This window comes from Eutrigla gurnardus, assembly GCF_963514095.1.
Source record: "Eutrigla gurnardus genome assembly, chromosome: 1".
Taxonomy (NCBI): Eukaryota; Metazoa; Chordata; class Actinopteri; order Perciformes; family Triglidae; genus Eutrigla; species Eutrigla gurnardus.
Genome location: NC_139915.1, coordinates 5,157,596 through 5,170,395, shown reverse-complemented (window position 1 = coordinate 5,170,395; position 12,800 = coordinate 5,157,596). Strand labels below are relative to the sequence as shown.

General features: G+C 43.0%; 1 protein-coding gene across 3 annotated transcripts in view; it reads right to left on the bottom strand.

Moving 5' to 3' along the window:
- The window catches only part of cdkl5 (cyclin dependent kinase like 5), a 27,392-nt gene extending 14,592 nt beyond the window's left edge, over window positions 1–12,800 (bottom strand). For all 3 annotated transcript variants that reach the window (XM_084013365.1, XM_084013366.1, XM_084013367.1), the window contains exons 1-7: window positions 12,661–12,800; window positions 9,608–9,978; window positions 7,905–7,939; window positions 1,298–1,343; window positions 1,078–1,214; window positions 539–659; window positions 379–438 (exon numbers count right to left, since the gene is read on the bottom strand). In XM_084013365.1, the coding sequence (XP_083869491.1) occupies window positions 379–438; window positions 539–659; window positions 1,078–1,214; window positions 1,298–1,343; window positions 7,905–7,939; window positions 9,608–9,644 (436 nt within the window). In that variant the 5' untranslated portion in view covers window positions 9,645–9,978; window positions 12,661–12,800. The remainder of the gene's footprint in view (window positions 1–378; window positions 439–538; window positions 660–1,077; window positions 1,215–1,297; window positions 1,344–7,904; window positions 7,940–9,607; window positions 9,979–12,660) is intronic.

Genomic DNA, 12,800 nt, shown 5'->3' with positions numbered 1-12,800 from the left:
CCTGACTTTCTTGAAATATAACTTTGGCAGATTTATTGTGCTAACTACAACCACCGGAGGAGGTTTTATAGCGCGTGTTGGCTGCTTCCCAGTGGCAGAATTGATCCTAACAACTTACAATGTGACACATTAAAGGTGGGATTTCTCACACCGGACGGAGCCCAAACAAAATCACAGATATAGCTCTAACTTGACGGCGTACAGATGAACGCACACATCCAATAACTCGCCGGTTAAAGACGGATTCGGTCCGTGAAACGAAATACCTCAATTTTACAAGCGATTGCCTTTATTTGACAAAGCAACACTGTGTGCACATGAGTCAACGTGACAGTTTGGCTGCTGTAAAGAAGAGGAGGTAGAAGGCCGACGACTCACCGAAGTCACAGAGTTTGAGAACGTCCTCCGAGCTGATGAGCAGGTTCTCCGGCTTGATGTCTGGAAGAGAGACACAGACAAGGAGGCCGATGTTGAGACTCTACCAGACAGACGTGGATTTCTCTCGCAGCAGATAAGCGAGTAAAGATAAACTCTTCACCTCTGTGCACTATCTCATTGGTGTGACACCAGTTGATGGCTTTGATGAGCTGGTAGATGTAGCTGCGGACTTTATCGGGCGGTGCGCCGTTGGGTAGTTCCTCTAATAGCTCCAGCATGTTCTGCAAACCACAAGACAGAGCTGGGACGTGTGGCTGCAGGGTTAACGGTGTGCTTTAAAAATATCAACCTTGTTGTCTTAGATAATCCCCCCCCCCCTGGTCTTGCTTTTCCTTTTCAAACCCGACCAGAGGAGAGGGGACGCCGTGCTCTAATGACTGGAGAGCAGCATGAAAATAAAACCTGTCATGAAATAAACACTTGGCTGGATACCCTGGCAACACAGTGGGGAATACCATGATTCACCAACAGCATAGTTCATATGTTGCCATGGTGATGCTTTTTTTCTCTTTTTTTTTTTTCTGTGCTCAACAGAGCCGTCTCTCCATCCTGAAACGTGGAGCCTGGATACAGCAAAGTGGAGATGTGCAATGTAAGACTTCATGTGTGCAAAGCATGAAATAATAATGATGAGCTGACCCTCTCCACGTATTCAAAGACGAGGTAGAGTTTCCCCCGCCTGCGAAAAGCCTCCTTCAGCTCCACGATGTTGTCCTGCTTCAGTGTCCGGAGCATCTTCAGCTCCCGAAGCGTCGTCTCCTTGACTTCCTCATTTTCTGTGCAGAAATGAAAGAAGACAGAAATGTTACCGCTGTTGAACCGTTCCCTCCCTCCTTCCCTCCCTCCCTCCCTCACTCACCTTCGCTGTCTTTGAACTTCTTAATGGCTACCAGCTCATTGGTTTCCTGTAAAGACAGGAGGGCGTGAGTTGTGTTAAGATGAAAGAACACAACGTACGGAGTTAAACACAGGCCTCAGCGACTTTCCAAGATAGATGAATCAACAATTCAATTAGCATTCAAATCTGACGGAAGAAATAGAGAAAAAAAAAGTGGGAAAAGACAAATAAGAGAAATGGTGATGGTTAAATTCATTTCCTGCCCACTCTTGACATGCATGGGAAAAAAAATGTGTGCCCAAAGTTGCTGGCAGTGCCAACACAAGAGCTGTGCTGTGTGTTCTCATTTCAGTTATTTTACCGCAGGGCATTGACACACACACACACACACACACACACACACACACACACACACACACACACACACACACACACACACACACACACACACACGCCACAAACAGCACATCCTTGGAGTAGTTAATATGCATCATTGGTCTCCTTCAGCTTCTTGCAGGTTGCATGATTGACCTTGCCGGTGTGGTTGCCGTTTCACAGATTTACCATTGCTTGGTTCCAAAGGCTGTAGCTGCAGCTTTTGACATCAAGTATATATTGTACAGTCTTACTGGAACACAATAAAACGGCAGGTTGTAGCTGTTCACAGGTCAAGATGACTTTGGGCTTCCAAAAAAATATCAGATATGTTATTTTTTGCAAAAAGGATACAATCGCACTTGTCTTCATACGCTCTTTATCATGTTTTTCTTCTTTCAGAGGAAAAGCTTTACCATGAGCTCCTCATTACTGACAATAAGATTTAAAAAAAGGCCTAAAATATTACCGTGGACTGTGTTTGGATCATTGCTTTAGTCTGTGCCAAAGTTACTGCAATGTATCATTCCTGTTACCGCTTCCCTGTTTTTTTTCACCTGTCCCTTGTTAGCCGTGAACTCACCAGACCTCTGCTCACCTCTCACTACATACACAGGTCCGTTTCCTTCTCATGCCGCATCGTTTCTTGGGAGTTTTTGCGAAGTTTCCCTGTTTCCTGCCTGCCTTCTGGACACCGTACCTCTAAAATGCTTCAACTAACTAACTAAGTCGTGCTCTCTCCTCATCTGTACATCAAACGTCAACATGATAATAGCGACCTTTTCAAGCTGGCGTCAAGTTTGGGCTAAAGCTGTCAGAAGTCATGTTCATTTGCATATTTTATTTTCCAGCACTATGTGTTTATTTCAAAGCTCTGGGAATATATTTCCCCACCTCCTCGATTAAATGGGAAACCCGTCTTCAGGTTGACCCCTGAGGCTGGACGTGGGTGACAGCGGTGCAGAGAGAATAACACCCTCTGTGTCCGTCCCCGGCTACTATGTATGTTGCCCTATTGTCCTTTTGTTTACCGAGGGTCAGGCAGGGAGTCGGCCGCGCGGTGAGGAGCTGCACGCCGCCGCCAGCACTCCTGCTCACACAAGCCGATTGTTTAACTGAACACGCTCTGATTCAATGTTTGAGATTTCCCCAAAGCCAATGAAATAAAACACGGATTTGCAGCTCTGACTTGCACTTAAATCAGATATTAAAATTGGTTTTCCAGTGGAGGGAAGGACATCTGAATAGCTTGTGTTTACCAGGCAAAATTAAAAATAGACATTTCAAGCTTTTGGGACGGCCCCCTCGCAATGTGCCGATGATGCTTTTACTCGCGTGGCGTTTGTGACCGCCATTGATTTACCTTTGAGCCAATGTTAAGTCAGCACACCTAAAAATAGCCTCAGGCGTGATCATTTTCTGCTGATGATGATGTCAGCAGCTCCTGATTTGCACAAAAGAGATGATGAATTTTTTTTTCACTGTTTACACACATCCAAACCCAGCTAGACTATGCCACAGAAGTGATGTTGTTGTTTCTTTTTTCATATGAATACATGTTCCAGGTCATTATTATGCAGCATGGGGGAAGTGGGACTTAATAAGACTCCATTAGGGAGACAATAGGAATGACTCTTTTTGTGATTGGTAATTGGACTGCACTTATATAGCGCTTCTCTACATTAACGCTTTACAACCTGCTCTTCACATACTCATGGTCCCGTATTTTATTCATCTCAGTCTCCCCCTCAAACCCCCTTCTCTTTAATGTGTTTTTATTAAATGACTTATCGAGCTCAAGTTATATTTAATACTGTCAAAAATCACAAAAGTATGCTGCTTAAAAGGATTTAAAACAAAAAAAAAACCCACGTTTTAACTTATAAAAACTGCTGAAACAATGAATTACCAGAGAGTTGGTTATTTCCTGTTCAGTAATTAATTAACGTCGCACTACAATACAGCAAAGGTGTAATGTATAGGCTCCAGGAAACGCTGGCTGGCGTGTAGGTTGAGCTATTGTCCTCCCAACGCACATATTCAAGATAACACATGAGCCTCCACATACGCACACACACCCACATAATACAACACTTCCACAAAGTGGCAGAACATTGCACAAACGCCACCACGCATTAGCTCGGCTAATTAAATGTCCCATCAAACGCATACTGTACTGCAAAGGATGCATCATTTGTACACATTCATAATGAATTTCATTGCCTGGTAGTACAGTCGGTCTCTTCTGAGTCACCTGGTTTCAGTCCGGTGCCAAGATTCCCTCAACCATATACAGGTCTGCTGTCGACTCCTAACAGGGTGACCCATTTACCATCACACACTGTCTCTCCCCCCCCCTGACACCCTTTTCTCTTCTGCCCTGCTTCCAGCTGAGAAAAGTAAAAATAACCACTCTCTTGCAGCAAAGATAAAAAGCTTTTATTGCCATGGTCTGAGTCCCTACATGTGGAAATGAATCCCCCTACTACTGTTTTTACAAGTGGGAAAACTGTCCCCGCACTTTGACAGCTGCCGTCTGAGGGTTTATGAAGGGGAGATTCGCTGGGAACCAAATTCACGGATTCCAATAAAGTCAAGGAGATTGAGAGGGCAAAATTCTGAATTCCTGTTATTGGATTTGGTTTATCTCATGGAAACATGGCGTGGTTCGCCCCCCCAATACACACACACACACACACACACACACACTTACACACACAGATTGTAATTTCTTTAATGAGTAGTCCTACTCATTGGTTCTTTCTCCCAGACTCTCTTGCTTTCATTTTTCCAGGCAGTATGGAACAAAATGACACATCTCCCAAGTCAACATTTAGTCAATTTATGATGTGGATTTGATCTTTTACTTGCCTCTGCCGAGGGTTGCAGCTTCCAGTCATGTTCTCCTTACTGTGTCATTTTGTTCATGTCGACAGAATGCAAGCGTTTGCATATTTAGCGGTTCACACAACGTATATAATTTATGGCTCGTTTAAAATTTTCATGAGGGCTAGCGTCGAGAACACTTGCGTGATTCTTTCTTCGGGCCTAAAATGAAAGAAACATGCACAAATGGCATAAGGGACCAGAGGGCAAACGCCAAGCACTCCCAGTACTCCATAATGAATCAGCCCCCGTTTCTTTTCATTCCCCTTCATCTATCACACAATGCAGCAACAACCTACATCGCTATCGAGCACGTCTTTGACCTTAATTCTTCATATACTTCATTTTCACTTGGAATTGAGTGGAAACAATGAGGATAACCAAACATGAACTCTATCTTAATGTTGAATGTTGAGAAACACATTAGGATAGCAGCATTAACCATTAAAAATAATGGGCTTTTCTCCTCTCCTGGTTGAGTCTGCTGTGATTTGTATGTTTCTCACAAACCTGTTATGTTCTTAAATGTGCTCACAGAAGGAATGATACTAAAAAAAAATTCACTTCTGTGCAGTCAAAGCTTTTCACTACAGAATTGTTTGGATTAATGCAGCTCAGTTTGATTCTGTTTAGAAGAGTGAGAGTATTTCCACTAGTGAAAAATCTATTTTAGGTATATGAAGTCTGTTATTTAGATAAAGTGCGGGTGCATCTGGAGGACACAACATGTCATGAGGAGTACTCTGAACATACGTTCTCTGGATGTTCAGCCTCCACAAAACCACGTGAGCGAACATCTGAGTTGATGCACGATCTGAGCTGCCTTCAATTATCACTGTGAGCTCAAAGCAGTAAGCTAAAGGAGCAGCAGTGACTGGTGCGAGCTGGTGCTTCGTGGATGTTTTCTGCCTCTCACGCAACAGGCAAGCTGGCCAACTTTATTGCAGGAGTTTAGCTTTTGAGTCTCCAAGGCCAGACTTTGATGCTAATACTCTCAGCATGCAAACGGTGGAATTACAACACACGTCCGGGTCGGTCGGCTGATGCCACTGTTGGGCCCACGGGTGCAGAAGATCACCAGGCGATATGGGTCATTTTATGCTCGGAAGTCAGCTGTATGTAGCCTGAGAGGCATACCTGCAGACAATACTCAGGGTGCAAAGATTCTGCTAATTGCATTGAATCTATATTTAAATTTAGCGATAAAACGACACTAAAACAGTAGTATAGTTATATAGATATTTTGTAAAGTTGCAAACACTTCTCTATCAAGAATACTCTTGATTCAAGTACGTTTCAGGAGTTTAAAGCCTTTCTATTTTTATTCTGGAAAACAACTTCAGTGTCATTTCGTTAACCTCACTTCTGAAACCTAAACCTAAGTCCTTGATAGCAACTAAAAAATACTAAATCATGCACTTATACTAAGCAAAACTACATTTAATTCTAAAAGAATAAATGTAATATGCAATTCAAAACACTTGGTCGAGGTTAGGGAATGATGTTCTTGGTAATATGTGTATAAAGTCCAAAGCATTTAAAAAATGAAACAGGAAGTCTAGACCACCTCACAATGTTCACACTGTGAAAACTGAATGCAGGAAGCAATTACGTTCCACCTCAACACATAATTGGTGAAACAAATGATTTCTAAGAGGCAGGGTTCCCCAAACACCAACTCTTCTCAAATGTTTTCTTGTTTGCTTTCTTATAACAAAATAAATGCTTGTAACAATTACCAAATGAATGCAGGTCAAGGTCAACAATGTTAACATAACAAAATGTCTAACGAGGATGTCTGTTTTAAGAAAATAGTTCTGCTGGCTTGATGAGACAAGAGTTAATTTCTTTTGATAGCTCCTGCTCCTGAAGGTAACTTAAATTACCTTTAATTGCAAAATTTATCTGGGAGTATGAGGCAACAAGCCCCCTAATTACTTACCCTTTTTGTATGATCTCTATCAGAAATAATTATGTGCTGTAGTATATGTAATATGTTTCATTAAAAATAGAAAGCATTACTTTATCAACCACAATGTGGATCAATGAACTTGTAAAATGTGTCATGTGGTAATGTGATAATGTCACGGTGATGTTGACCTTTACAGTAACTGCTTTTTTTCCCATTAAACTCAACGTGACTATTTTAATGAGGCCTTGGAAAGCAGCTGTTAATAATAGTAGCAGGTTATCGTTTTGGTGTTTAATTCATAATGATGAATGATTCAAAGATGTTTTGAGCCTCGGAGGTTCTCTCCGTGTATTTATTCACATACTTGAATATTTTACACTGTGTGGCATTCTAAACATAACGTTCCTGCAGCTGCTCTCTTTAAAACATCACGCCAGATGGACAGCATGCTTAAGACGATGTAAAAATGGCTCTTTTTTCTTTATTATTGTATACAAAAACCTGAATGAAACAAGGAACGGATAACCGGCGTAGACACTCAAACAAATCCCACTGTTGTGTTCACACATTCTACAAGTTCCAGCAGATGTACTGGTTTGACTTCCAGCCACGACATCGTCTGGCTGACCCCTTGAGTGTGTGTGTGTGTGTGTGTGTGTGTGTGTGTGTGTGTGTGTGTGTGTGTGTGTGTGTGTGTGTGTGTGTGTGTGTTGCTCCTGCAGAAACTGACTGTAGTGGGAACCACCACAGAGGCAGGTTTGAGTACTTTGCCAGGTGTTTGTGTGTCTGTCTGTGGACAGCCAAAGAGGTGGATCGTCAGCAGGGCTGAGATGAGCCCGGGTGAAAGACTAGCAGCCTGGTACACCACCCACCTGACACTCCAAGCAGCCCCCAATATGCCTAAATATGCCTATATGCCTTAATATCATTTTAATATCAGGTGAGCTATTTATGAAAAAAAACATAGAGTTGTCATCAATGCATGCCAGCCTCAAGAGGCCATTTGAGGATCTGCAGTTATTGGCACTTCCGTGTAAGTTTCATTTCTCAGCACCAGAGGATGTTTGCATTGCCTTACAGGAGCGTTAACATGCAGGTACCACAACAAATGAATTATATAATCTTCTGTCGGATTAGGCTACATGTTGCATTAAAAATAGTTTTTGTTAGATTGCTATAAACTTTTTTTTTAATGACCCGTACGACTTATTGTGGCTAACGTTAGCAGCACATCCTCATGAATGAGAAGCTGGAGCTGACACATATTGATAAACATTGACTTAATTATCAACTTTTGGTTGCAGCTCGAGATTTATTGTCGACATTTTATTCTTCTTCATCTGATTTTCAACATCTCATAACGCACTGAAACACGCAGACTTCAAATCACACTGATGTAAACCACGAACACTTTCTTACAAATCAGATCAACGGAAAGGATAAATGCTGTCTTACCTTGTGCCTGCATTTAAGCACCACTCCATACGCCCCTGGACAGAGAAATAGAGAGAGAGACACAAAACATTAATAATGTTTCAACATAACAATAACTGTTTTGTCTTAAAAGAAAAAAAATCAAACAAATATGTTCATAAGAATAAGTACAGTATTGTAAAACACCAGAGAAACACTATAGGTGCAGGTTTACAGTCTCAACTAAACACACACACACACACACATCTACATTCAGGCTATGGACTCATTTAATTATTCTCCTTACAAACTGCTTTGGTTGCCGTTTAAATCACACATGCAACATGATATCTTCCATTCCGGTTTAAATGTTTAATAGAAATCATCCCACATGAGTAAAACTAACAGCGATAACAAACATTTGAGGTACGGTTAAATGGTCCAGGAGACTGTGTTGTATCAGGTGAGTTGAGGAACGTTGATAATCTCAATTCAAATGTGACTAAAGGTGAAAAAAGACTGCTGTGGCTTTAGATCTCTCATCATTAATTGCAGTTGTCATGTGTCTAACGCTTTGATTAATGCATCCTGACAAGCACCGACGTAGAAGACAGTTAGTGAGAATTATCAACAGAACAATAAACACTGGGTTACTCTGTCTTCTCACATTAGAGTGAAGTCAGGGATACGTGTCAGTTCAACTCACTGAAATGAGCTACAAATGCAGGCCGAAAGAAATCACTCCTGCTTGGTTTGATGTGTAAAAAGGAACTGTGTTCAAATTGTAGCCTCATTTATTGCATTTTCTGACCAGCTATCAATGTTGTCACACACAGAAGCACAGTGATGCATACAGTCAAGGCTTACATCCATGACCGACCTCAGCATTTTAGATAGTTTTTCTGAAAACGTAAAAAAGTTTTCTAATAAAAAAGAAAATCTCTTATTTTTTCACATCCAACAATTCCTCCAAGCTAAACTAAACGATTACATCATGTTCCACTACCTTTGAAGACCGCCTACAATAGGTTGCAGGGCGTCAAGCTACACTTTAAACCCAAACAGTACGAACTCAAAGAAATCACGGCTACCGAAAAAAATCCATTCAAAAACCCATTGACTCCGCAAGAGATGCTGACTAATTCCTGGGTTTATGGACTCATTCCTGCAGCACCATGGCAGCATGATAATGGTTCGGCTATGACTACACTGATGGCAACTTAACCATGCTTGGGGAGGAAAAAAACATCTAAATGCAAACTACTGGAATTAATTAGCGAATGAAATCAGAGAATAGAAAGAGTACGACATGACAATGCACTTCTGGAATCAGTGTTGTGGAATCGTACAGTTTAACATGCAAAATGTTTTGGAAATATAGGACCAAAGACCTGTTTGATATAAGCCTGTTTCAGATAAAGGCCTGCAGTCGAGGTAAATAAGGGCCCTTGAAATTATTCCAAAATATATGGTAAACAAACTAATATTGTTGTTTTCCTTGCGAGGAGAGTCTCGATGGATTACATACTCTACATGAGAAATGTCTGCAAGCTCTCAGCCTCACAAATCCCTTTCAAACCCCTCTGCATTGTGTAAAGAATACAAGGTCTGACAACTGTGATGTGCAGGCTTCAGCTGTACAATGAAAGTGCACTATGACACACAGTGGATGTGACCTCATCTGATCACCACGATCAGAGTTTCATTTTTATACAAATATGCAATTAAAAAAAAAAAACACCCACCTTCTCCCACAATGCCAAGGACTTCAAACTTATTCATCACATCACCGAGGGTGGGGGCTCCTCCAGCAGGTGAAATGAACTGCTCGGGGGGGGGGGGGGGGGTCTTAGCAAGGCGACTCCTGCTTTGACCGGCGACTGACGGAGTGAACTGTAGAGTCCAGGAGAAACGTTGTGTGACCACACCCCATCTTCCTCTTCTCCTTCTCTCCCCTCACTCTATCGCTCTCTTCCTGCGTTTTTTTTTATCAAGTCAGTTTTTCTTTTATTTATGGATCTGACTCGAGTAGTTACAGTCGTCTCCGACCTCCCTTTATTCCATGTCTTGAGGCGGTCCGTCTCGTGCTTATATCCAAACGTCCACACGGCCGTACCTGCAGGATCAGAGACACAAAAAAAAAAAGAGAGAAGCGAGGTGTTAAACCATGCTGTCGGAAGGGTCACTCCAAGGTCCAACTTCCCATCATGCCTTGCGCAGGCCGTAGCATGCTGGTGGTATTCCTGGCACAGATGGTGGCTAACTAGGGCATGTGCATGTAGAGAAAGGCAGCCTTCCTCGAGGACACATTTAAATCATGGATGACTTAAGCATGACTTCCACACACTCCCATATCCCATCAGCCCCACATTCAATCTGGAGGATGCTGCAAGCATGACAGTCTGGAGTGGATGTATAATGCAGCACCATTAAGCCATTTGTTTTTCACAGGTCTACCACTGCCGGTCGGTTAGACCACCACTCTGGCTGGACTGCCATACAGTTTGGTACAGGTATCCATGGTGATAGGAGGATGAATCCTAGAAGGACTTTTTTCCTCTAGTGCTACCAGCCAAACAAAGTTAGCACAAATTCAGTAAAACATCTCAATATCTCTAACATGGGTTCGTTACATACATTCATGGTTCCTAGAGGATGAATCCTACTGATTATCCGCTGACTTGTTCACTTTGTTGGAGGTTTGTTGGACTGCCATAACATTTGGTACAGAAATGAATGCAACTCCCAGCATGCTCAGCTGTACTTTGTTTTTTTTGTGCTAATAGAGAGCTGATGATGTGTTTTTGGAAGCCAACCTGGAAGTTAGCGTCGCACTGGTTCCCTTGACAAAAAAGCCAATGGGATTTTTCAATGGGATTTTTCAATGGGATTTGCTCTGTGGCAACCACAAGTTTATGACACTTACATGTTTTGTTCAGATAATCTTTCCCAAATTCCCACTAAATTATTTTTTTTAAAGCAAACATGCAATCGCCAGAAGTAAAAAGCTGATGTTAGGCTATAAAGGAGCAGCTGTGAAGGTGAACTAGTTAGTGTGCTGATGGTTTATAGTCTTATTTAGAAACACAACTGCCTTTTTTTTTAAAAAAGAGGAATATATACTGAAAAAAATGTTACATAATAGTGCACCTGCCATCTTCAGATTCAATGTTAACATACACATGTTCAGTGTGTGCACACAGACCTGCTAGCATGGCAACTATTGGATGGACTGCCATGCATACACACATTCATGTTCCCTTCAGGAGGAATTGTAATAACTTTGGTGATCCCCTGACTTTGACTCTAATGTCATCAGCAGGTGAAAATCACTCCCAGCACTTTGATTTATGACCAAATACCTACGGACCTGAGGACATCCCCATCCAGCCTCAGCTGCACTTTGTGTGTAATTACCTACAGCTCCCTGATGCTGATGTGAATGGGGTTTGCAATGATTCAAACATCCTCGCCGCTTATTCTTCCTCTTTAGGCTACTCTGCTTTCCCTCTCAATTCCAAGAGCCTGTTCGCATTCAATGATAAAGTAGAGCAGAATAACGATACCTAAAGGTGTAGATCTCCTCCTGTAACACATCCAGAGGCTCACCACGGTGATTAAATGCCTCTTTTGTGATGTGAATGCTGTTGGACTGAAACCATCAAAGCTTCTCCAGCTTCATTTCTTTAACACTTGATCTATTCAGCAGCACAAAGACACTTTAATGTTGATTTGGCTTCATGTGCCTGTGTGGGCGTTTTCCTATGCAGTGCACACTCTACACAGCGAAGTCTTTCCAGGGGAACCGATAAGGTGGCCGAGGCCATCGGTGGCTAGTCATTTAAGGATATGGTGCCGTCACAGGGGAGTGATTAGGGATCCATACTGTATCTCGACTGAACGCACCGTGAAACTGGAGCAGCCAATAGGATGCATGGTTTCCTGTACTCGAGGAAAAATGTTCCTCAAAATAAAAAAATAAAAAAAATCAGAGAATCGGGTTTATTGATAAGCTGCTGCTCCTTCTTGCAGCCATCGGGCAAACAGCGGGCAGGGACGTCGGGAAAGTCCAGCCTGACAGAAACCTCGCAACAAACCCGCCTGTTGGTGTGTTGCATGCAAAGACGCAAATTACTCGAGTTTTGGGAGCGTGATTTTATTAGGTTGGTGCGTGCGTCCGCGTGCACGAGAATGTATGCGCGTGTGTATGAGGTGAGAGAGAGAGGGAATAGTAATGCTGCTCTCTCTCTCTCTCTCTCTCTCTCTCTCTCTCTCTCTCTCTCTCTCTCTCTCTCTCTCTCTCTCTCTGCATCGAAACTGCGTCTCTCCCGTCGCTGCGTTGCGGAGCGCACCACCATTCCGTCGCTGTCCACGCGTTTCTCAGCCTACACAGCAACCAGTGCGTCCATCGCCGCGGAGTCCACGGACCGTGTCCACGAAGAGTGTTGCACAACAAGACCCGCAAATAGCGTTCACCCAGAAACACCACGATAACACATCATTTTAAGCACACCCCCCCAATAAAAACCCCCATCATCAATCGCAGTCCGTCCAACATTAAACCCCCGGTTTGTTTTTTTACCTGCAGATGTGATGCGCTGTGTGAAGTGAGGAGGCTCAGGTCTGTGAAGCACACAGCATCATGCCCGTGAAAATGATGATGATGATGATGATGATGGTGATGATGTGGGAAGACGAAGAAACAACATGTGGAGCGACAGACAGGGAGGGGGGGGGAGGAGGTGGGGGGGAGAGCCCGGGCCTGTGCGTCGTGACACGGTCAAAATATCCTACTCACTCAATCTCTGGATGGAGGCGAGACCGAATCCGCAGGCATAGCGCCGATGACGGGGTATCCGTGTACCGTCAACAGTCCTTCACGGGCTCCGTGCTCGCAGCCTCGGCATCAGCTGCTTATAGCAGCAACGTCGTCATCCC